Source organism: Arachis hypogaea, chromosome 13 (assembly GCF_003086295.3).
Source record: "Arachis hypogaea cultivar Tifrunner chromosome 13, arahy.Tifrunner.gnm2.J5K5, whole genome shotgun sequence".
Lineage (NCBI taxonomy): Eukaryota > Viridiplantae > Streptophyta > Magnoliopsida > Fabales > Fabaceae > Arachis > Arachis hypogaea.
Genome location: NC_092048.1, coordinates 17,985,676 through 18,011,740, shown reverse-complemented (window position 1 = coordinate 18,011,740; position 26,065 = coordinate 17,985,676). Strand labels below are relative to the sequence as shown.

The following is a 26,065-nucleotide window of genomic DNA, read 5'->3' as shown; positions in this document are numbered from 1 at the left end:
ACGTAGCAGAGGCTCCCTTCCTCCCCTGCGGTGGCTGCGATTTTTGAAGGCTGACTTCGTGACGGTTCGTGGCTACGCGCGAATAGAGCTAGCTGACGTTAGCACAACGGAAGTTGTGACGACGGCGGTGGCTCGACGAAAGTTGCGCCAGAAGCTCGAGGTGAGTCAGACTGGAGACGTGAGAGGTGAGAGTGGAGGTTGAGGCTCGAGAGGAGAGGAGTGGGTCTGTGCCTCTGTGGGTGACTAGGGTTCTCTTTTGGCCCTTTCAGCATGCAAAACGCAGCGTTTTTGCCCAAATTAAAAAAACCGGTTGGATCACGGTTCGGTTCGACCGACCGGTTTCTAGACGGTTCGGCGGTTTAACTTTGATTTTCAAAACTGGCAGTTTTACTATATGTCCGAACCGTATTTAACAGCGGTTCTCGGTTCGACCGGCCGGTTCGAACCGGTTTTCAGAACATTGTTGGTATCCAAAGAAAATCAGCCAAAAACAGTCATAACTTGTCTTATTTAGTATTTATTAATTGTTGCGATAATTAATTTTAATGCTAAATAAGGCAAGTTCTGGCTGTTTTTTTTTTTGTTTACCTAGCATTATCCTTTTCAAAAAAGAAAAAGTACAAATAATTAATTTTGTTTGTCAATATTAATTAATTTTAGAATTTAAATTTATAATTTAAGATTTAGAGTTATTAAGACTCTATGATTTAGGATCTGAATTAAAAATAAATAAAATAATTATCTAATATTATTTATTGAAAAATATAAATTTTTTAAGAAAATATTCTAATAGAGATTTTAACTATAAATTATTTCTGAGATGATAAAAATAAAGAAAAGAGATAAAGTATTATTTTTTACATAATTTAATTATTATTATTTCATAATTAATTGCTATTAAGAACAATTTCATTAAAAAAAATTCTCATCACTTAATGGAATAATTATTTTAAAAATTTTGGATGATGTCAGAGATAATTCTTACAATAAAAAAGTTAAAGATTATTTTAATTTTTGGCATAAAAGATAATATTTTATTTTAAAAATAGTTATTCTCATTATTGTCATATTATACATAGAAAAAGGAAAAAAATATCTAAAGTTGTTTACTTATTTTAGGTATATGTTTCTTTAAATAGGTTTAAACTCTTTAATATTTATTTATCTTTATCCTAGGAAACCGAAACATTGTAAAACAGTCTAAGGATGCATCTATTTAGTCTATATATCCTGGAACCCTAATTCAATTTGTAGAAGATTAATTTCCTATCCAAATCATACTTTTGACTTTTGAGGTCAAATTTATATTTAAATATATGTTTAATATAATTTAATTTCATGACACAACATGGACTAATAGTAAGTAGTATTTGACAGATGACCTGGCGCATTTGAAAAAGGCTAAGATGATAGCCTTTTTCTTAGCCTCTTAGGCTCTTGTTTGTTTTAATTTGTTTGACCTTAGATTCTAAATATAGGGTGAGTGCAGTGTTTCTTTTCTCTTTTTTTCTTCTAGGGTTTACTGCCCTTGAAATTTTGAAGTCAATGATGACAAATATGCATGGGAGCCACTTGTTTTTCCTTCCGGGCCACGACAGCTACATATACATGCATGTATGGGGAATATCAATGTGGTTTGCATCATCATGCCCTATGAATTTTGGCACAGCGATAATGAGAGAGAGAAAAAAAAAATTATTAGAAAGAAGAAAAAGATAATGAACAAAAAGTTAACATATATACGCTAATACAAATGGAAAAAATTTAATAACAAAAAAATTTTAACCATAATTAGTCAAAAATTTTTATAATTTATTTTATTTATATTATTTAATAATAATTTTAATTTTTATTTTATTTTTTTATTATTTTATTTATCATATTCTTATCAACTTCACTTATTAATGATATTAATTATAATATCATATTCTCTTATTATTAGATATTTTTATAATTAATATTTAATATTTTTTTATAATTTAATTTTTATATTTAAGAATACAATAAAAATTAATAATAATAAAGATGATAATATCAATTACATTTAATAATTGTACTTGATTCTTTGTCTATTATTAAGGTATTTATCATGACTTAATGGATATATGAAACATGAAAACTACCCTAATATATACTTTTCGTTAATTCAATTATGTTCATTCAAAAATCACAAGAATAATACCATTACAAATACAATAGTGTATAAGCCAAAAAATTTTACAACAAGTCGCCTTTATCATTGCAAATAGTATGGTATTTGAATTCAACCTTTAATACGGTACCTATGGCAGAAGGTGCTGAAGAATTTGAATAACGGACTCACCCGACGAAGTTGTTGTCAGTCAACCAATTTTTGAGAATATGGAAAACTACGCTAACTCTTAGGGGTGCACATGGGGCCGGGTGAAGCCGGGTTCGCCGTGACCCGAATCCGACCCTAAATAATGACCAGGTCTATTTATGAGACCCTTATCTGACCCTAGACCCAATGAAATCATGTTACTTTCGGGCCACACTAAATCCGGGTCTAGACCGGATGAAGCCCGGGTCTTGATCAACTTTATCACGACATCACCAAAGGTTGGATTCTACATCTTTTGAACCTCTAAATTTTGGAAAATAATTATTTCATAACATTGCAACATTCACATAATAATGATTTAAGTCTAATAGTAATAATTTAAAGTTTCATAATAATAATTATGTCAATTACACACTAAACATTCAAAGTTCAAAAGACAATTAAAACAAAGTTAACAACCAACACTACAAGAAAAAGCAATATTTGTAACAAAAAAATTATTACAAAAAATCGAAATTTTGAAACAAAGAAATTTTGTAACAAAAAAAGGAGCTGTTGCAATATGTCCCGTTACAAAAAATTTTTGTAACAAAAATTGGAACTGTTACAATTCAAAATGATATTTTGTAACAAATTTTTTTGATACAAAAAACCAGAAGTCGTTACAAAAGTGGTAACAAATTTTGATTTTCAAGGTATTTTTGGTGATAATCTATTTTTTCCTATCATAAAATTTTGTTACAAAATGTAACTTAATTTTGTAACGTTTTTTTTTTTTCTTTAATTACAAAAGCAAAATAATTATTTTATAACAATTTTTTTAAATACAAATTTCATGCATAATTTACTAAATTATTTTTTAAATTAACTAATATATTAACTATTTTAATAAGCAAGTCTACATTTATATAATATGCAAAAACATACATAATTCAAACATGCCTCATTTAGCTAAAATTGTTTTAAAACAAAATAACATTAGTGAGTACATTGATTAGTTCTACAAGTTATATGTCTTGCATAAGTTCAACCAAAAGTTAAAAGTTCTAACATAGATTAGTGTCTCTATGAATCAAAATATTCTTGAGCCCTTAAGGTAGTATGTGGTCACCATTTCAATACTCCTGTAAATAAGAAAAACCAAAATAAAAAATTAGAAACAAGATATAACACTAATTATAATTTTTTTCATTAAATTTTATCCAAAATATTTAGAAAAATTTTGGCAAAACCTCCCCTAAAACTTGGATATTTCCACCGTCTACGGTTCCAACAAAAACAACCAATTCACAACTTATTTCTCGGCCAATACACAACCAAATTTATCAAACCAAATAATAGGACATTTGTCATTTCTCAACTATGACACAAGTAAAATATGATAAATAGATCCATATACAAATTAAACTATACTAATAATATAGGAATCATCTAGGAAAATGTATTAAAACCATAAGCAATTTTATGAGTACCTTTAGGGTCTATTAGCATTTGAAATCCATGCGCAACATCCAGCAATTTCTTCAGTACATGTTCTGAAATTTCAGTTTACAGACACATTCTTAAAAAACAATTAATTCTAATGCATATCTGGTTTAAAAATTAAGAATAGCTAATATAATACCAAAGCTGCATGGTGGTATGCCACTTACCTATGAACCATATTATAGCAGCAAGAAAGAAAATGGATGTTAAATAAAGTGCTGTTTTCCTCCAGTCATTAATATGATCCTATGTAGGAAAACTGTTTTGCTTAGAATAAAAATAAATGTTAAAACAGGAATAAATACAGGCAAAAGGCTGGAACAGCCAACAATGTAAAGCAGGTTAGTAAATCATGAGTATGGCTGCATCAAAATGTAAAACATAAGGCAACACAGTTCTTGTTACTAGTTTTGTCAACTTCTTTTCCATATATGTTAATACAAGAGAGATGTTGAAAGTTGCCTAAACAAACTAAGATGTGAAACCCTTTTACATCAAAGGGAGAGATGAGAAAGAGAGAACATTTTACAAATAAAACCAGGTTTGACATTTATTTTAACAATTTTCTAAAGATAGATATAATAACTAAAAAAGAAGGAGTAAACTTAAGTTTTGAAACATTTACTATAGATCAAACCCACTAGCTAATCATATGTCTGATTTTTCTGTTTGAGCAACTCCATATCATGGTTTGGACAAAACTACTAATAATTATTAAGTAGTAAACAATGAAAACAAAGTTCAAAAGACAATTAAAACAAATAATTATTTCATAACATTGCAACATTCACATAATAATGATTTAAGTCTAATAATAATAATTTAAAGTTTCATAATAATAATTATGTCAATTACACACTAAACATTCAAAGTTCAAAAGACAAATAAAACAAAGTTAAACAACACAAGATTAACATAATAATAATAATTTATCAGAATGTTTGGTAACCAAAGAAAATCAGCCAAAAACAGCCATCACTTGCCTTATTTAGCATTCATTCATTGTTGCGATAATTAATTAATGCTAAATAAGGCAAGTTTTGGCTATTTTTTTTGTCTACCTAACATTACCCTTTATAGTGTCATACCAACCAATAACAACAAAATATTTATAGTGTCATACCAACCAATAACAACAAAATATTAAGTAACAAACAATTACAAAACAAAATTCATTTGATTCGTAGCTTGCTCTCAAGGTTGTGAACTTGATTCTTGTTGTGTGGATATGTTAGTAACATCTGCAAAACATAAAAATTAGTATCTCAAGATTATTATATGAATTAAATTAAATAATAAAAAAAGAATAAAGACATCATAAAGTAAATATACCATTAACAATCTTGTCACTATTGTCAAATTGATCAAACTCAAATTCTTCAAATATCTGCTTAGAAAGATACAACCAACTTTGAGTGCAGATTAAAGCTTCTGCCATTTTTGGTGACAAAGAGCTATGGTAAAGATCAATCACACGCCCACGGGTACTAAAGCATGATTCAGATGCAATAGTTAAAACTGGAATACCAAAGACATCACGGGCTATTGGAGAAAGAATTCTATATTTTGATCCATTTAATTTCCACCAAGCCAATATATCAAAATTCCAATCTTCCACGTCCACAGGATCTTCGGCCAAATATTTCTCAACATCTGATTTGCTATCTGCATTAGCTTTTTTCTTCTTTTATTTTTTCCACAAATTTTCTCTATTTGCAGCAACACCCTTAGCACTAGACTGACCACTATCTTTATCATCCAAAATAGCTCTAGAGGAACTGCCACCATCATCAAGAATGAACTTTATCATCTACAATTTCTTTTGAATAAAATTTGTACAATGTCTTCAATGTAAATTTCACAAAACTAGTCATACTAGTAGCCACTTCCTTATCATATACATCCTCCAAACACCAAGAAAGATAATCAAGTTTGTATCGAGGATCTAAAACAACGGCACAAGTATCAAAGGATTAACCTTGTCAACTGATCCCCAATATTTATCGTATTTAGCCTTCATAGAGCATGCCATAGTTCCTAATAATTCAGAATTGTTGTGGCTCCAAGATGTTAGTTGAGAATTTATAGATGCAATTTCATGAAAGTATTTGTTTGAAGTAACATGTAAAGAAGATGAGAAATACAAAGTAATCTCATAGAAGATTCTCAAAAAATCAATGAATAGCCTAGCATGTTGTCAATCAAGTGTTGTGGGTGGACCAACTTTCTTTATACCCTGACTATCCTCTCCAAACCATCTAAAAAATTCAGTTTCTTGATCATAAAGTCTATCAAAAGCTTTTTCAAAATCTTCAGCATGTTCCAACATTAGATAGGTGGAATTCCATCTAGTTGGAACATCCAAACAAACAAGACTTTTAGACTCTATCAACTCAGCCTCAATGCATTCTTTAAATTTTTTAATTCTTTGGGGAGAAGATCTAACATACCTAATAGCATTCCGAATGCTTTCAATGGAGGCATGTTGCTCTTTAATTCCTTCATTCACTATCAAGTTGAGAACATGAGCACAACACCTCATTTTTAAATATTTTTCTCCGTACACCAATCCACCCCTTGCAGCTAATTTTCTTTGAAGGTAAGTGATAACCCCATCATTTGAAGATGCATTGTCTAATGTGATTGTGAAGACCTTTTCAATTTCCCACTCTCTCAAACATGTCTCAATTTCTCTCCCTATTGTTTCTCCCTTGTGGTTCTCAATCAAGCAAAAGTTGAGAATTCTCTTTTGTAGCTTCCATTCGTCATCAACGAAATGTGCAGTTAGGCTCATGTAGCTAAGATTTTGATTTGATGTCCAACAATCTGATGTCAAACAAACTCGAGCACATGAATTTGCCAACCAAGCTTTAAGTTTTTTCTTCTCATCTAAATAAAGATGAAAGCAATCTCCTGACATTATCATCTTGGATGGTACAGTGAATCTTGGCTCAAATCGATTAATTATTTTGTGAAACCCAATCCCTTCGACCACTTTAAAAGGGTGTTCATCAAGGATAATAAACTCAGCCATTGCCTTCCTACAATCTTCCAAACTATAGCCATTGACTTTGAAAGTTTTGCCGGCTTCACCTTCTTTACCAACCTTAGGCATATAGACATGAAGTTTCCATTTTTGCTTGCTTTTGTAAATATCCACTTGTGAGAAATTTTGAAGTGTTTATTCAAAGAATTTGTGCCATGTCTAGTTGGATGACATAGATATACTTTTCGACAGTGATTACATTTGGCCTTGTGCTTTCCATTAGTCTCGCTAAATAGAACCTGTTTAAAATGCGTCCAAACATAAGACTTTTTTCCCTTGTGAGTAGCCTACTGTCCCTCGTTAGCCTGATGTCCCTCGTTAGCCTGCTGTCCTTTGACAGCAACAACCTCATGCTCTATGTCCATAGCTTTATTGTCTTCATTACTTTGGACTGCAATACAACTAGGATCTCCTCATCCTATTTGTGTTTATCTAAACATAAAAAAGTTTCATATAATAATATATCTAGAAAAAATTAAACATACTTAAACAACTGAGCATAAATACAATATATCTAAATAAAACTGAGCATACTTAAACAAGTGTTCAATCTCATCATTTAACAATAACAAATAAAAAGAGAATTGAATGTTTAGTTTACTAATCCAAAAAAGAAAAACAAAACAAATAAGAAAGATTCATAAGTATGTCAGTCTCATTCTTATTCTTGTAAGACTTAAGTGAAGTAAGGCATAGATAATAATTGAAGGTACGTAGGTTGAAATGCACGTGAAGATAAAGGCAGAGCAGCTAGCATTACTCAATATTCACCAAAGCATTACTCACAATAACATAAAGTGCACAAATCAGGAAATTTGATTTTTAAATAACAATCAAATTTGAAGTGGAAGGGATCAATTATAATTATTGGCGGTGCAAATTATAAAAATAAAATTATTATTCCTACTTCCAATAATTTGCTAAGGCAGCCAGTAGTTATAATTTCAAATTATTGTTCCTACTCCCAATTCCTCTGAATTGTTAATTCCTATCTCTAATCAACAACTTCTTCCTACTTTCGTCTAGCCCGTAATTCTCATCATTAAAGTATTTAAAATACAAACCAGAAAATTAAACAAAAAAAAATCAATTTTGTTAGTTTTTCTCAAAATTAAACGAATTATGGCAAGAAAAATATCAACAATTTTATTAGTTCTCCCCAAAAAATAACAAAACAAACAAAATAGGTGAAATATTTAGCACCCAATAGGCCAGTAGTTGCAAGAAAAAAAATGAAAATCAATAGTTTTTAGCAAAAACAAATTACCTGCTCTGCGTCTTGTGATGAACACTGCGTTGGTGAGAACTCTGAGTCTCTAAGGGGTGATTGAAGGCGAGTTACTGGTGCGCGCGGTGTTTGACGATCAGCAGTTGTGGTGGTTGATCAGACTTGGTGGAGAAAGAGGAAGAAGGTGAAAAAAGGGATAGCGAAAAAATTAAAGAAGATTGGTGGTGAAGGAGAGAGTGAGGTAAGATTAAGAAACACAAATGGCATGGAGGTGTGAAGGAGGAGCTCTCTGCTGGCCGTTGGGGCTGCGGCGCTGCGCCTCAAGGAAACGAGTTTGAGTGAGAAAGAGTGTGTGCTGTGCCCTAGCCCCTGAATATTATGGGCTGTGAAGTGTGAAGTCTGAAGAGTGAAATTGTGAATATTAAACACAAAGGCAAGAAACATAATGCATATTTTTTATTTTTTTTACCGCACGCCTACACGGGTCCAATGGGCCGGGGCCAGGTGACCCGAAGCTTGGCCCGAACCTAGTTTAATAAATAACCGGGGTCATCTATTGAAACTTCGGGTCTGACCGAGCCATAACGAAGCCGGGCCAAATTAGCCCCGAAGTTACCGGGTCCGGTCCGGGTCTTCGGACTGGACCGGGTCTTGTGCACCCCTACTAGTAACTCTGATGAGGTATGGTAATAACCCGATTTATTTTTTTTGTATTTTTTATGTGCATTTATACTTATACTGTACTATTTAGTGAATTGCCAATTTTAGCACTTTAGTTATATGCATAACATTCATAAAGTTCATACTTTATGCAATCAATAAGTTTATATGAATAACATCCATAATTACACGAAGTTAACATCCACGTTAACATCCATAATGGCACGAAATCAGCACCTAAAATTACAGTAGTGTGTTTTATTTGTTATACTCGACAGTGAAATTAGCCACTTTTGTATAGTTAACTATTAGGTTGAGTTTCATTTGTTTTTTTCTTTTTATTCCAGGTCATAAACCAAGTCAATAGTGACGAGGAGCTAGAGCCCAAGGAGGAAATGTGCTTCGGCACATTAGAAGATGCGCGTGCATATTATTACCGATATGTGGTAAGGACTGGTTTTGTCGTCAAAATAAGAACCACCGGCTAGGAGACTAAAAACAGTCAGAAAGTGGTTGTTAATCAGGCCTTACATTGTAACAGAGATTGATACTGCACATCCCGTGTAAAGGCATCCAAGGAAAACAGTGGCCTCAATAAACTGTAAAGCCCGTTGCTATTTAGCATTAGATAAGATGACAGGGCAGTGAAAGATTTCTCGAGTAGAGGTATCCCACTCACACCCACTTAATCGGAAGCTATCTGGAATGTTTTCAACAAACCGTCAGCTAAGTATGCATGTGAAGGACCTAATACAGCAAAACGATCAAGCTGTCATTAGACCGAGTAAGATATACCAGGCACTAGCCAATGCCGCCGGTAGCCCTGCCAACCTCACCTTTACAGATAAGGATGTTAGAAATGACATTAGTCGTTACTTTCGCATTTTTGGGGATGAGACGGATCCAAAAGAGTTACTTAAGCACTTTTCACGGATGAAGGAGCTCAATCCGAACTTTTTCTTTGAAATAGATGTGGATGACAACCATAGCCTTAGAAATGTGTTTTGGGCCGATGCTATGTGTAGAGCTGCATGGGAATGTTTCGGTGATGTCGTGACGTTTGACACTACTTACAAGACTAATAGGTGCCAAATTATTATTTTTTGTTCGACTTAATTAGATTTTGTTTCAGCTAAGGCATTTGGATTTTACACCTACGTTACATGTGTTTTTATATTTCCATTGTTTAGGTATGACATGCCGTTCGGGTCTTTCGTAAGTGTCAACCACCATGGGATGTTTATGCTTCTTGGGTGCACATTATTGCGGAATGAGGAGACTCGTACATTCTAATGGCTTTTCGTACTTGGGTGAAGTGCATGGAAAAGGCCCCCATATGTGTTATAACAGATCAATGCCTGCAGATGCGTTTTGCGTTAAAGACCACCTTACCAAATACACGCCATAAATGGTGCATATGGCATATCCTAAAGAAGATATCACACAAGCTGGTAGGTTACCGTCGTTGCGATCAGCTCAACACATGCATGAAGAGGATTGTGTTTGAATCGAAATCTAATGACTCATTTGAGAGAGATTGGCACGATTTTATTGAAGAGTATGACCTCTACAATTCTAGGTAGCTAAACGGTAGTATAATCTCCCAGTTTATTGCTGCGTGTGTTTGGCTTCTTTACAGATGTTATTTTATAGTCAATATGGATGTTGCACTTATGGGTTAACTTACGCTATTTTTTTTTTACATTTTTTGTTTTCTTTTTTCATTGGCAGAGATGTTTGCTGACCGATACATGTGGGTGCCAGTATTTTTCAAGGACGAATTTTAGGCTAGTATGAGGAGAACACAACATAGTGAGGGCATGCATGCAGTTTTCGATAAATATTTAAATAGTAAGAGTTCTTTGTTGTAATTTGTTCGCTAATACCAAAATTGTCTTATAGACAAGGAGAAAAAGGAGCTTGAGTGTGACGCTGTTGATTTAAGTGGGATTATCCCTTGTGTTTCCAGCTCACCAATAGAGAATCAGTTCCAGAGAGAATATACAAACTCCATGTTTCGAGACGTTCAGAATCAACTTATAGAAAAGGCTGATTGCATCATCTCCTCAATCAACCATCATGGCACAAGTACAATTTGTGAAGTTGACCAACCAAAGATGGTGTTTGACATGTTAGTGTATAGCAGATACCAAGTCGTCTATTGCTTGCAGTCATCAGAAGTTCAATGTGATTGCTTTATGTTCCAATCGGATGGTATTCTATGCTGCCACATTCTTGCTGTTCTTTTAGGTAGCGTTTGGTGGAGAGATAGAGACAGAAAGACTAAGACAGAGAGACAGAGACTAAGAGACAGAGATTGAAATAAATTTTAGTATTCTGTTTGGTGCAAAATAGGAGACAGAAATTGAAACAAGAATTAAACTCTAATTTAATTTGCACAAAGGGTAAAATTAGAATTAATTAATTGAAATGAGGGTATTTTAGGTATAAAATGTTATTAAAGTTTAAGTCTCCATCTCTAAAAATTTTAGTCTCTCTGTGTCTCCACTTTTTGGAGGTACTGAAATACTGAAATTTTAGAGACAGAGACAGAAATTTTAATACCAGTCTCTGAACCAACAAACATGATACTGAGTCTCAGTCTCTCAGTCTCTGTTCCAGTACCTCAAAACAAGTGCTATCTTATATTTTCGTGTAACAGCAGTGTCTTCACAATACATTCTATCCCGATGGAGTAAGAACGTTAGTCGGAGACACACATACATCAGGAGTAGCCTTGACATGGACCGTTCTGACGACATCATGACCATTTTTAGGGAATTGTGTTCTGATTTTTACAATGTCACTCAGGATTTCGTGGCTACTCCAAAGGTTGCTGCTATATTGCGTGATGCCATGGACAGTGCTCGGCACAAGCTCAAAGAACACAAGGAATCCGAGCATCAAGCTGCACATGTACCAAGTGCAATTAACTCGCATATGCGTGATGAGTGTCCCGTTAGCATGGATGAGCTACAGGGCCCACGTCTTGTTCCTACGCGAGGTCATCCAACGTCCACCAGACTTGGGACTGATCTAGACAAATCTATTAAAAAGAGGGCTCGCAAACACAAGAACACTCATAATCACAACAAGGTAAATATGATATCTACCCCTTTTTCACGTCATTTGTTTGTTTTTAGTGTGTTGACTGGATGATAAGTTAGGATGTTATTTTTCAATACGATTTGTGCGTTCAAGGACCTAATAGTAATGCACAACCATCTCCTACCAATATGGCATCTTCCTACAAAGATACACAGTGGGCTTGTTCAGAAATGACAGACAATTTGGCTATACACTCTGGTTCCTTCACATCACTATTGAATTCATTCCATCACTATTAAAATTTTACTTCGGTTGATTTTTTTAACCCTTTTTTTGTTTTCATCTCTAGCCCACTTACCCATTTGGCTCTTTTGGGAGCATTGTTTCATAGCAACACTCGTAGCCCTCAGTTGTGAATACTACACTCTGGTCTATAGTTGTAGCCAACTCTTAGAGAAGAAAACCCTACGACAAGCCAGATAGAAACATTAGGGAGGAAAATAAAAAAAGCATACAACAAAGGTAACAACTAACACCCGTAAAAATATGCATCATCAAATCTATTCTCACTTACTACATATTTATCTATTTTCTCTCACCGCTCGGAATGTGGGCCATTGTGCATGGAGTCTAACACCCATAGGTTATTAGCATGCTGGTGGAGTACATATAGCCACCAGTGATCATCTTAACACACTGGATCAAACCACTTTATTGTTGAATAAAGCATGTTAGCATATAGCTTTTTTTCAGATTCTTGTAATGAAAAATAGATTTTGTGTATAAATGATAAGTAAGTACGTGAATTACTTTCATATTTAACTTGTTTCGCCTTCCCCGCATTGAACCAGTGCTGCTCGCGGCCCATGAAGCCACTAAGAACGGGGACAAATCCAGTGTCTGTGCCCGCACATCATTCAATATTATCATCAGTCAATATTAGGCCGGCAAACCCATTTCGGATTAGTTAAACACCTAAGGAAATAATTAAGAGTGATAACTCATAAGTATAGATTTTGTATATCTTCAAAAGTATCCTTCACTGAGGCAATTATGGGTATTAATTAATATTAAGTGGGTAACGACATATTGCACTAACCATTAGTCTCGGTGGATTACAGTAAAAATTCATGCAAAACCTTGCGTTGCTCGAAGCATTGAACATGGCACAACAGTAATCAACCACCTGAATAGAATAAACGCATTGCATTTTATAGCACTTTAATACAGAATACATAATCACCAATTGATTATGATTTTTTATTCGGTCTTACCGTATCGCTTACTCTTCTACGCCATCTCAGTGATTTTAGGTCTGCTCGCTGTAGTTGGACATCATCACCATTACGAATCCATGCGAGTATGGCATTCTGTGTAGCCCTACGATTTGTCACCCACTTGTATATCTTGTTCATGTCATCACTTGTAGGCCTTGCAGCACCCCCAGATGGCATTGGTGTGTTCACCACATCTTCTGATTTTCTTATATTTTCTGGTGCTTCAGGTTCCAGAGTCGCATTTCGTTCGTTTGTTACCGGAGATCCAGGCGATGAGTCTAGTATGTGCATCTGAGTGATGCCAAGCGAGAATGATGGGATTGGAAAGTCAACCTGAATTGGGTCCTCTGGCGCAACATACACTACCTTGCAAGTTCTTTGGAATCTCTGCACATTCATTAACAATTAAGTGCTCTTAAGTGAGTGCCTATTGCAAGTTCTCGTGCAATTCTTTAATACTTTAGTTTAGTAGGAAGCATGCATTTCCAAAAAGGGTATCAATGCGAACTAAAGTAAAGAAAGTCGTGTAACCAGCATTAGATTAGACAGATAACATCTATTGTTGATTAAACATTCCACCTGAAAAGCAGGAAAGAGTCAGAAATAAAAATTCATGCACCTACTATACTTATCAATACTTCGTATTATGTTAAATTCAACTAACTTACCTTTTCTCTGAAGGTCCTTCATCGACATTATCATCTGTTCTGTTTTCAATAGCTGTGCCAGGAATTGTCTCATCCCTTGTGGGTGTTTCAGCACATGTCTTATTCATACACATGGTATTTCCCCCAATGCACCTGTTTTGGGACTCTTGACTGTAGTTTCTGTTTAAATAAATTGAAGGTTGAGCAGCTATAGGTGATAATAACAAAAGACACCTTACACAAATCTAATCCGATCAAGTAAATCTAGTATGCTTAAATGTATAAATGATTTTAATTCAAAAGTTTGCACAAAGTTTCTTCGTGCAGAGTAAAGTAAAGAACGGATAGTAACATCCGCAATTCCAACCAATTAGTAACCATAAGGCCACACAGATAACATCAAGTGTCAGGCATACATAACATCCGAATTAAAATGACAAATATAAGCTATTCGAACTTCTATTCAAGGTAAATCTACAAGTTACAGCATTAATATCACACTTCTAAAATTAGACAAAAAAATTAATTATAGTTGATATCCTTCTCAACGAAGCTCAATATTATATATAGGTAACGTATATTAAAATTACTCTATAGATGGTAAAACTTTATATACAAATGCAATAATTAATTATGTTAACGCAGATGCCCAAATTAAAAAAAAAATTATACTAGTATACTATTAAAAAGAGGCAAGTTAGATCATTAAAATTTTATACTATAACTGAAAAATCATTAACTTACCTTTTCTCTGAAGGCCCTTCTTCAACATTATCATCTATTGCATTTCCAATAGGCGTGTCGGCCATTGTCTTATCCCCTGTGGGCGTTTTCGTATATGTCTTGTTCATACACATCGTATCCCCCCCCCAATGCATCCGTTTTGTGACTCTTACTGTAATTTCTGTTTAAATAAATTGGAGGTTGAACAACTAAAGTCACCTAACACAAATATAATCCAATCAAGTAAATGTATAAATGAGTTTAATTTAAAAGTTTATCCAAGGCTACTTCGTGCAGAGTAAAGAAAAGAATGGACAATAACATCTACAATTCCAATCAGTTAACATCTATAAGGCCACACGGATAACACCAGGTGTCAGGCATACATAACATCCGAACTAAAAAGACAAATATTACCTATTCAAACTCCTATTTGAGATAACTAGTATTAGAATTAATTAAATCTTTATTTAATTGGAATAACACTTATCAAACTGTCATACATGTTACACATTAAAACCAAAGCAGTTTAGTAACAAGGTTTTTAACTATGCATATAAGGGAGAGTATAAATGATGTTATACATATTAATCCGTTGATACTCACATAGTTTTCAAAGTTATTATTTTATGACCTGAATGCTAAAACATAAAAAGATGTATCTAAATGTGTAAGGTCAATTGCCATGCTCAACATAAGTAGCTCCAACAGTTTTTTAAAGATGGATCTACAAGTTAGAGCATCAATATTACATTTCTAAAATTAGATAAAAAATTAATTACTCTATAGATGGTAAAACTTTATATACAAATGTACTAATTAATTAATTTAACACAGGTGCAAAAACTAAAAAATATTTATACTAGCATACTATTAAAAAGAGACAGGTTAGAGTAATAAAATTTATACTATAACTGAAAAATTATTGACTTGCCTTTTTTGAAAGGATGTTCATCAAATTTAGCAGCTGATACATGTCCAGCCCATATGTCGGTCTCAGTCTCATCTACTGTGGGAGCTTCTTTACGAGTCTTTCTATTAGACTTTGTTTTTTTCTAATGCATCCTCTCTTTGATACGCGGTTGTGCTTTTTCAATAACCCAGATATCTTCCCAATTAAATTTAAAAGACCCTACAGTGGACAAAGTATAAGTTTTATTTTCATTATAGCTTAAATGAAGTGATCTGATTAACATATCTTTCACACTTATCATTATTAAAATATTATATATCTATCATATGTCTCATCGAATAAGATGTGCTTTCCTCTTTATCCATCGTCTTCAGATCAGCAAGCGACCAGTCTCTGATCCATGGTTCTCTCCCATTATATCTTTCTAAATCTCCATTCTTGTTAGCATGGAAATATATAATCTGAAAGTTATAGTAATTAGAATAAACAAGGTATACTATAGACTAAAAAACAACAAATCAAAGGTTAGGGATATACGGGTCACCAGCAATGCGAACATACATCCATCCACTGTCTTCTTCCCTACATCCTGAAACCTCAAAACTCCATCAATTAGAAAATCATAAATGTACCTCGCCCAATATATCTTCCTTGGGTTCGATACATCAATGGTAGCTCGTATATGTATGCTTGAAACGGTGGCCTTCGGCGAAGGAAAGAACAAACACTTTGCTATCAACATGATGAACTGTCTCCGGAAGTTGATTCTATCGTCATCGAACTGCATCGAGAATGTGATAACATCCCTTTTCAAATCTGCTTGTATCTTTTGTGTGAAGCTATTAAAAAGTCGGTGCTCTGCTGGAGTTTTTGGATTTTTGAAACTATTCCCTGCCAAACACAAAATGAGTCAATGCAGTCCAAATCTTTATTGGCTAATTTTACCGAAAATATAACTCAACAAGATTATTATGAAAAAATTTCGTTTTTTTTTTTGCTTTTCTCCCTATTTTATTTGGAAGATTGCTTACCATGGGTTGTTAGTCCAAAACACCGCGCAATGGATTGAACCATTATGGGGATTTTTCTTATTCCGATGATCAATGACTTCTCATTCCGACTATATGATGATGCTAATGCCACCATCATATCTTGGTTGACAGCCCATTCATGCACATATTGCAGTCAGCCAAATCCCATATTCTCCACCTCCATCATTTTCTCTCTGCCCGCTTCTAAACTTAATTCCTTCATAACTGAAGCCACTCAACATGGCAAGCACCTAGATACCAGTGTTCTACACAAACAATCATAATAAGTACACAGTGACAATAAAGGAGAAAGTCAGTTTTAACATTTACTATTAAAACACAACAACCTGAGTTTTTAGTTAATTCATTGCTAACCATTCAACGTACCTTTTCTGGTCCACCCGGTTTTTTTTTCCGTCCTCTTTCGGGAGTGTTACTTTTATGTGTCTCTTTTTTGCTCCTGGTACGAGCCATTCTTACTTCTTGTTTTTTGAACACCTGTTCACGAGCAACTGCGATATATACTTAAATTATTAAATAACCCACTTAAATTAAACATAACATCCCAACATGTTTATTAATAACATAGTTATAATAACATCTTTGCTTAATATAACATCCATGATTGAAACGTTTCTTACTCTAGAATTACAATATCACAATAGCCCCCACACTACCATTTACATGCTTAACTTTTTGAGAGTTTACTATCAATCTCAAGAAAATTTTAAATTCGATATTCACTTGGACTAACAACTTTGCTTGCAAATAAACTTGAACAAAAGTAGGATATCAAAAATTGAATATGAAATTATGGTCCTCCCTCATATCCCATTCTCTATTCCTACCATGATTGTTGTGATAACCACATTAATCAGGTTATTTCAATACCAAAATCATGATTATTTACTATGTTCAATTCTTAGCAGATACCAATTGTGTAGGAATGTGTACTAATCTATGCAAAATTCTAACTCAACCTTTTATAAAGATAAAGTACTTCACACTAAAAAAATATGAAGGCATAACATCTCTATTCCATGCGTAACTAGAAAGATTTTTTTGTTAAATGAATAAAAACAGAAAACTGAAAAAAATACGTTATGGCTAACCTTAGGTACTCCTTATGTACTCTTACTATGATTAATTACCATTATCATTCAACTAATAAAAAATAAATAATCAAAGTGACAAACATGAAGTAAAAGGATTTGTTAGATTTTTGCTTTATGATTTTCGGAGAATAAATTTACAATCTTGTATAAGTGTATAGTATAGTGTTTAGATTCGTGAACGCTAAAAAGCTGAAATGAATACAGTTTATGTAGTGTGACAGAGATGGTATTACTCATAGGTTATAATTACTGGTTTGTTCCTCATTCTACACTTGAATTAAAATTCTAAAATAAACAAAATCTCCTCTTTAAGTAACTAGAGATTCCCTAGACGCATACATAAAGATATTTATTAGTTGAAGGTATTATAACAACAATGAAAAAGAAAGCGTGGCTTCTGTTGTGCCTGCTTTTTATGGAATGTTATATGTGTATATTTCTTTCTCATAGAACTTTATTCATATTCTTTATTTTTTCTTTCTCATAGTAGAATTGACAAAGAGAAAAAAAGAAAGGTACCAGAAGTAGCAAGAGAGATGCCCTCAACAAGAATGACAAGACCAAAACCAATCCAGGCTAGAATGAAAGTGCTTTCGTTCTTGCTCTGCTCCTTCACCTCAGCTTTATCCTCTTGAGACACAAATACGGGCTTTTCCAGTGGAGTCCTTCGAATTATAGAGGCAACTTGAACCAAATGGCTACTTTACAATTGAAACATTATTAATCCCTTAAAACAACGCACAACATGTAGCAATTTGGTCATAAACCGCTACAGGGTGTAGCGGTTTATGAGTAACCTCGCTCTCCACGTAATTCGCGAGACCCTGTAGCGGATTATATATAGTTGCGTTTGTTGCATTTGCGTCTGGAAATTGCCAATGTTGTATTTGCGTAAACGTTTTCCTCAATCATTTTATTTGCGTAAATGGTCCTTTATTAAAGTAATTAATTTAAAGTATATTTAGTAGATAATAAAGAGTAGAATAGAAAGAAATATTCTTAAGATTAAAGAAAGTTAAAAGACGATTTAAACAACAATGACCAAGCTAAATTTTTAAGATTTAAAATTTGAATGTGCGCTTAACTTTTGAGGTAGTTTTTGGGCGGAAAGTTAAAATAATCACGAACAAATTCCAATATAACTTCCCATCATTCACGTTGTCTTTTAACTCCTACTTTTCTGCAGCACCTGAAAGCACTTTCTTTAACCACACTATATGAACCCTATCATATGATAGAGTATCCTCCAAACTCAAAATACGATTTTTTTTTTCTTTCTTAATTTTGGTGTTATTTGTTGAGTTTTTTAGCAGATTTTTTCGTGAAACAAAAACGTAATAATTCAGGAAAGGCCCTTTTAGCAGAACTACGATAACCACAGAATATCAACAACAATAAAGAATTTACAAAAGTTTTGGACGAAATAAGTCTCAACCAACTGTACCTACCAGAAAAGATTATAATGACCCTTTAGTTGTGAATGTCAAACGTACATGAAATTTCAATTTTTTTACGTGATTTTTTGAGTTCTAATATTTAATTTATTTCTTTTATTCAATTTTGTACTCAGTTGTAGACACTTCTACGGGAGAAATCACAACTGGAAAAAGGACGACAATTCAAGTTTGATATTTGAAAAAGGATGAAAAAGACATTATGGAACTTGATGGGTATGGACAAAGTCGAGATAATGACGCAAATTTATTGGTACGGTTTCTGGGTGTAATGGCCCGTAGAGCAACGCTGTAAATTGGAAAGGTCTTTGGTGCTGAAACTATAGGACGTGTGATAAATTTAGAGAAATTGGTTGAAACTTTAGAGAAAAAGTTATGGATATGAAGAAACCAAAATTCAGTAGGCAGCTCTGTATAAATTTTTGTTATCAAAATACAATAATAAAGTGCCTAATTTATCCAATGATATGCCAGACATTTAATTGATGTATTTAATAAGTAATAGTTAAAATTTTAAATATATTTATTCTAGAAGGGATTAGAATTTATTTTATTTATGTTAAAATTTTTCTTATTTCTTATTATATATAAGTTTAGACTTGTATTATTATTATTATTATTATTATTATTATTATTATTATTATTATTATTTATGAAAAAATGTTAGATATTATATATTTAAAAAATTTGATTTTTGTTATTAATGTTATATATAAAAATATAATTTCAATTTAATAAAATTGTTCAATTAAAGCAAATTAGCACAAATTAGACTACATATTGTATGTGAAAAATAGAGTGAGTTAGCTACGAAAATAGTGTGATTAAATAACCCAGCGTTAGCCACAAAAAAAATTGTGGCTGAAAAATCCGGCCTGCACAAATTAGCTACAGATGAAGTGTGGTAGAATTATACTTTTCGATTTGATTATTTTTATTTAGCCATGACATTATACGTGGACAATGATATACAAATTGTGGCTCTTTGAAGGTCTCCACGATGTTTAAAACGGTAGCTAATAACGCTAAAATCGTAGCAAATTAAAAATGCAACCCCTCGATTAGCCACAAGTATTCTTTTGTGGCCAATAATGTATGGTTGCTACGGTTATCTTAGAGTTTAGCCACAATTTTTTCGTGGCTAATCCCCTTATTTCTTGTAGTGTAACTACGAGAAACTAAAATCATACCTTGGCCGATTTATCCCAAGTTTAAACACCACTAAATCCTCTTCTTCTCTCAAGTCTCTAAGTCTCCAACTCAACCCAGCCACCAAAACTTGATTCCAAGTACTCTAATTCACCGATTTAATCTCCAATTCAACATAAATTCAACCTAAAATTAAATAATAAGTTTGTTAGTTATTATTTTCATATGAAAATTTTAATCTTTTTCTAATAATTAATTTTAACATTCGTTATCTAAAACTTGAAAGAATTTAATGTATATACTTTTATATTTAATTAGGTGTTAAGTCTGTTATACAAATAAAAATAATTAATTTTTATGCTTGCTGTTTTAAAATAATATTTTTTCTCTTTATATATAAAAATATAATTAGATATTAGCATAAAAAAATTATAGTGATAGTTATAAAATTAATTCAAATTTATTTTTTTTAAACAATTGAATCTTGATTCTAACTTTTAATCACAATATTAATATTTTCTCTAAATTATATGTCATAAATATTTAAAGAAAAAGAAGTAAAAATATATATTAAAAAGATAAGTTGTAAAAATTTAAAACTAAATAAAAAAATACATATAATAATATTTTTTATTAAAATTATACTATATTGTTAATTTTATTTTTTATAGAACGGAAAGATGGAAAAAAATAGAGAATGAGAGAAAAGAGATAGAAAGATAAAGAAGAATGAGATTACGGAGTTTGTTAATTTTGGAAGTTAAGAAAAAAATTTATTTTAATTATAATGAAAAAATATCTGGTAACACATTTTGATTTGTCAAATTATTAATATAAAATATAAATTATATATAAAGTGCGAATGATGGAGAGAAATAGAAAAAAAGAAAGAGGTAGATAAGATAATGTAAGAAGAAGGTTTACTAATTTTGGAAAGAAATATTTTTTCTAAATTTTAATAAGAGAATGTCATGTGACACATTTTAGTTATTAAATTAGTTAGTAATATAATAATATATAAATATAATATATAATATAGCTATATTTCAATTTTAGTATTTTAGTTTTAATTTTAGTTTAATTTGAATGTAATTAAAAAATATCATGTTGTATATTTTGATTGTCAAATTTATAATTAGTCATTGATAATAATATATAAAAGAGATAGAGTAAGTAAAAGAATGAAAAAAATAAAAAAAAAACAAAACAAAAAAACTCTTTAATTAAAAAAAATAATTTCAATTATAATAAAAAATAATATATAATATATTTTAATTATAAAATTAATAATATATAATAGATAATCAATTTTTTCATTCAATAAAAAAATTGAGGTTGAATTTGAAAAGTACAACATAAAAAGCAGTGTTAGCCAACTAACTTGGACGCAGATTTCCATTAAAAATTGAAAGTTCTAGTCGCTGGGTAATAACTAACAAAGAATCTTCTACGATAAAGAATATAATGGAATGAAAGAATTAAACGCTCATCACTATCATTGCCAAGAAGATTGATAGAGAAAAGGGAAAAAAAAGGCATGCCAGGTCAACAAAGATTTAATTACAAAGTAAATTTTCAATGAGATTTCGACTTATTTTTGTGAAAGATCATGCAGTTCTATAAAATAGTTTCTAACGATTTCTGTGACAAGATGTATAAGTCTTCTTCTCAATTAAATCTATTAAAAATTATATGGGTCTTCTAATTAAGTGTTAAGTGTATAATGTGTCTGTTAAATTAAAATTTGAGCCGGTTAGATTGTCTATTGACAAATTTTATTTAATAGGGAATAAATTGAATATTTATTTATATTTATTCTTGTTTTATCTATTTGAAAATTCAAAGGAGGATTAATCTTTAGTTTCATATATAAAATTAATGACTTTAATAATTCAGAAGGGAGAAGTATCATATTCGTTTCTTTGCATCTCAAAGTGTATACAAAACCCATTTTTTATTTAATTTATTTTAAACTTAATCACCATATATATGTATAATAGCTAATAGTCTTAATAATTTGAAACAAATGTAGAGCATCAATTTAGAACACATTCTCGAGTTATTTGGTCGACGATGACGACGACGAGGACGGCGACGACGAGGATGGTGACAACGAAGATGGCGATGATAAGAATCAGGATGTTATATCCCACCCACCTTATAAAAAATTCCATCCTCAAAACTTCGAGTATATCTTAAGGATTGAAAACTCTTAAAAAAAAACACATCCCAATACTCATCTTATACAGAAAGGAGTTCGATCCTAAGGATACCCGTAAGCAAAGTCGATGGAAACTCTTCACATTCGTGCCTCGTGTCACTATGCTTCCACTACGCATCACTCACATCAGACTGTCTTGGATTCATCATTACCATTCTCATACTATTCATATCCCAACGTCTAACAGTCAACTATACTTCTAAGTACAGCAGCGGCGTCCCACATAAATGTGGTCATCGGCGTTTAAAAATTTTATGTGGTCATCGATAAATTCGTCTACTCACAGCTATTGAGGTCTTATTCATTCCCAACAATCAACATCAAGGTGATCAGCCTTAACATATCAGGTCAAGTGTGAATAATTCCTGAACAAGCGCTCGTAAACAATCATGCTAAATATATCAATGAAGATACCCTAACAGCATGAGAAAACAAAAAGCAGAGTATGCAACGAAGCATAGCCAGTCCATTCCCAGGCTCTATTAGGAACGAACTGCTCTAATACCAAGTTGTAATGATCCGATTTTCGACAGGTCCGGATCACTACCAGTCGTCAGGTGTTACTTCTCAATAGCCCTATAATACTCTAGACTCGGTAATATTTACTACATATGAGCCTTTCGTCCTAACAGAATCGCATATGTTAGCTTATTTTTATCATATATCTTTCTTAACAAACCTATTAGCAAAACCATAAACATCTCCAGAGATATACAATATAAAATAAACATCAAACTAACAGCAAAATTAAAGTAGTAACAAGATTACGGAAAAGCTTTCATACATATATACATCTTAAATTAGTTCATACAAACTTGACACGCTTAGTTATATATATAGACATATATACAACTGATAACTTTTCAGAATACCTGGTTCATATAGAAAATCCCTAAACTGGTACCCGGACTAACAAAGAAAAGAAAATAACAAGTTCTACCCCTAAAAAAATGTTACAAAAGTGAGGGAAAGTAAACTCTAAGGAATAAAGATCATCTATCCTACATTCTTCTCACCATCGGGGCACAAGTCTACAAGCATCATCTCAGGACTAGTCTCGAGTATCTCCTGTAGGGTTCGAAAACACATGCTCATACGGTACCCTTCTAAATATAACTCCAATGGAGGCAATCAAGTTGAAATCCTCCATCTGGGGGGAAAAGGAAAAGGAAGGGGTGAGAACCTATATGGTTCCCAATAAGGCGACACCGTAAAAACACATCTCTCTTGCGAAACCTAGAGTTCTAGCTCTATCGTAATAACTCTCTTGCTAAACCCATCGGCTACTTCCGTATCGCGGCTCTGACATAACTCTATTTCGGCATCTTCCATTGGGGTTAATGCCGTTCCTTTATGCTATTCTCTGTGGGTATTGTTCCTAGTTTTATTATCTTAATCTAAGCTTTGGAGAACTTGTGATTATACAACTTTAAATACAAACAGGAATCAGAGAATAGAAAATTAACAAAAAGCAGATAGCACGTAGCAGAAAAAATAAACAGTAAACAATCACAATCAAATGCGCAAACAATTTATGATGCATGCCTGTTCCTAGTGCAGGCCATGAGCTCATGCGTCGGTTGTCTAGCCGCAACCCGACGTTACTCGGGGCGAACCCCGAATATGGTCTCTTTACCGTGTCAGTCAGGCACAATTATCATCATGGGTGAACCCATGTCAGTTAGGATATCTTGACATCACGGTAAGAAACAAGCTATCAGTTAGGTGAACATTTCCGCATTAGCAACCTCAAGCTATCAGTTAGGCGGGCACTTTTGCATTAGCAATTTGGCACAAGACCCATTCAACATACATTATCCTATCAGTTAGGCGGAAATTTCCGCATTAGCAAGCTTAGGCTATCAGTCAGGCGGGCACTTCCACATTAGTGCTTTAGCACAAAGGCCCATTCAACAAACAGTTCTCATGAATCATTATTCATTCATGGTTTCTCATTTTCTTTCTTTTCATTATACCTCCACATCACCAATTACATACACACACCTCCGCATCACCACATTATTAAATGTATCTCCGCATCACTATTTGATTACACATACCTCCGCATCACTATTTAACATTAATTATTTTAGGGATAGTCTATACTTTTTCATTTAACTAAGTTCATGTATTCTTACAAAAAGAAAATTGGGCATAACCTTCCTTAACTAACGCCACCCTTACGAGTTTCTTTAATCTTAACACTTTCAGACCCTCCTTAACAATCTATCACGTAGACATCTTTAATTGGTCATTAGACTCTCTTTAATTCCCTTAGTTATTATAAAATCACTGGTTTAGAAAATAAAACTTGGTTATGGGACAATCCGACAATAATTGAAACTTGTACAAATCTTTCAAAATTCTGCTATTATTGCAGAAAAATAGCAGGGAGTATTAAACTTGATAAATTCATTAAAAATCTGATTTTTACCCATTGCCATTCAAAATTGGTGACATCAAATAAGACTCATTTAGATTTCAAAAAGAAGAAAAAAAACAAATTTTGGATCAATATCATGCTGTATAAAAAAGTTATTCAATCGAGAATGTTGCCCTGTTTTTTTTTTTTAAACGGTTTTCAGAATTCAGGGAGTTAGCCACCTTCCATGCATCATATCTAATTGGATAAATGTGGTATCGATCTGAAATTTAAACTGGAGATTATAGACATACAAAACTTCAAATTGCCACTAGTTTCAACTTAATTCCTTATCAGAATTAAAAGTTAAGTGGGTTGGAAATTAGTGCTTCTGTAGTAAGAGGACAGAATTTTCTGTAGTAACCATCAATCTTCAAAAATTCATTTCTCCTAATCCACTTATCAATTAATTCTGAAATTTTTATGAGACATTGAAAACACATTAAAGTTTCATATAAAAATAATTTCATACAAAATTTTAGTCTGGACTACTCCCAGAAATTCGTTCATTCTGCTGCCAATTATGCAGAAATTGCAGAAATTCTGCACAATGCAATTTCAACAACCTCACATGCCAAATTCCACACCCTATCTTATATCTCCCCTAAAATCACACTTTTAGATTTTCTTTGGTTATCTAAAATTGTTACCAATGTCAACGCAGTCCCATAAACTCAAATTCAGTCATTCACAATTCTTCAAGTACATATATACAATTGAACATATATTTTTCTGCATTATCTTAAACAGAGTTTTTCATAGAGACTCATCATCAAGCATACCCATCATAAACCAGCAAACATCATCGTTCAAACATACATTAATTCATTAAACATACAACAATTCATCAATCCATAACAGCAAGCTCAGTAACAAAAGAAGCATTATATCTATCCTATCCCTTACCTTGTTTGTTGATCAAACGCACAAAGCTTGCCTCTGCTATCTCTTTGCAACTGAACCCCTCTCTCGCTTGTGATGGTGGCTGTTTCAAAAATTAGGCAAGCTAGAGGAATGGAGAAAGGATTTGGTCAGAGGTTCGAATTAGATAAGTAAGGGAAGAAGGTGAAATCGCTGGTTCTCACTTTACAGAGAAGCTCGATGAATCAACTGAGTGAGTAGGATGAAACTCCTGCTTTAGCTTGGCCGTCCTCCTCCTGCTCTCTATTCTTTTCCCGTCGCTGGCCCTTCCTCTCTTTTCTTTTCTTGATGTGTTTTTCGGGGAAGAAGAGAAATTTGAAGCTACCTACCTACATTTATACAGAAGGAAGGATGAGCTGAGCTGTTAAGGGCTTCGTGTCTTCTCCTCCCTCCAACACTACAGCAACGCACTTCTGAGGAGGT

General features: G+C 32.8%; 1 protein-coding gene across 1 annotated transcript; it reads right to left on the bottom strand.

Moving 5' to 3' along the window:
• Positions 1 to 5,984: 5,984 nt before the first annotated feature.
• Positions 5,985 to 6,902, bottom strand: LOC112732841 (zinc finger BED domain-containing protein RICESLEEPER 2-like). The gene has a single exon (XM_025781649.1). The coding sequence runs from the start codon at positions 6,900 to 6,902 to the stop codon at positions 5,985 to 5,987; it is 918 nt and encodes a 305-aa protein (XP_025637434.1).
• Between the last annotated feature and the right edge of the window lie 19,163 nt (positions 6,903 to 26,065).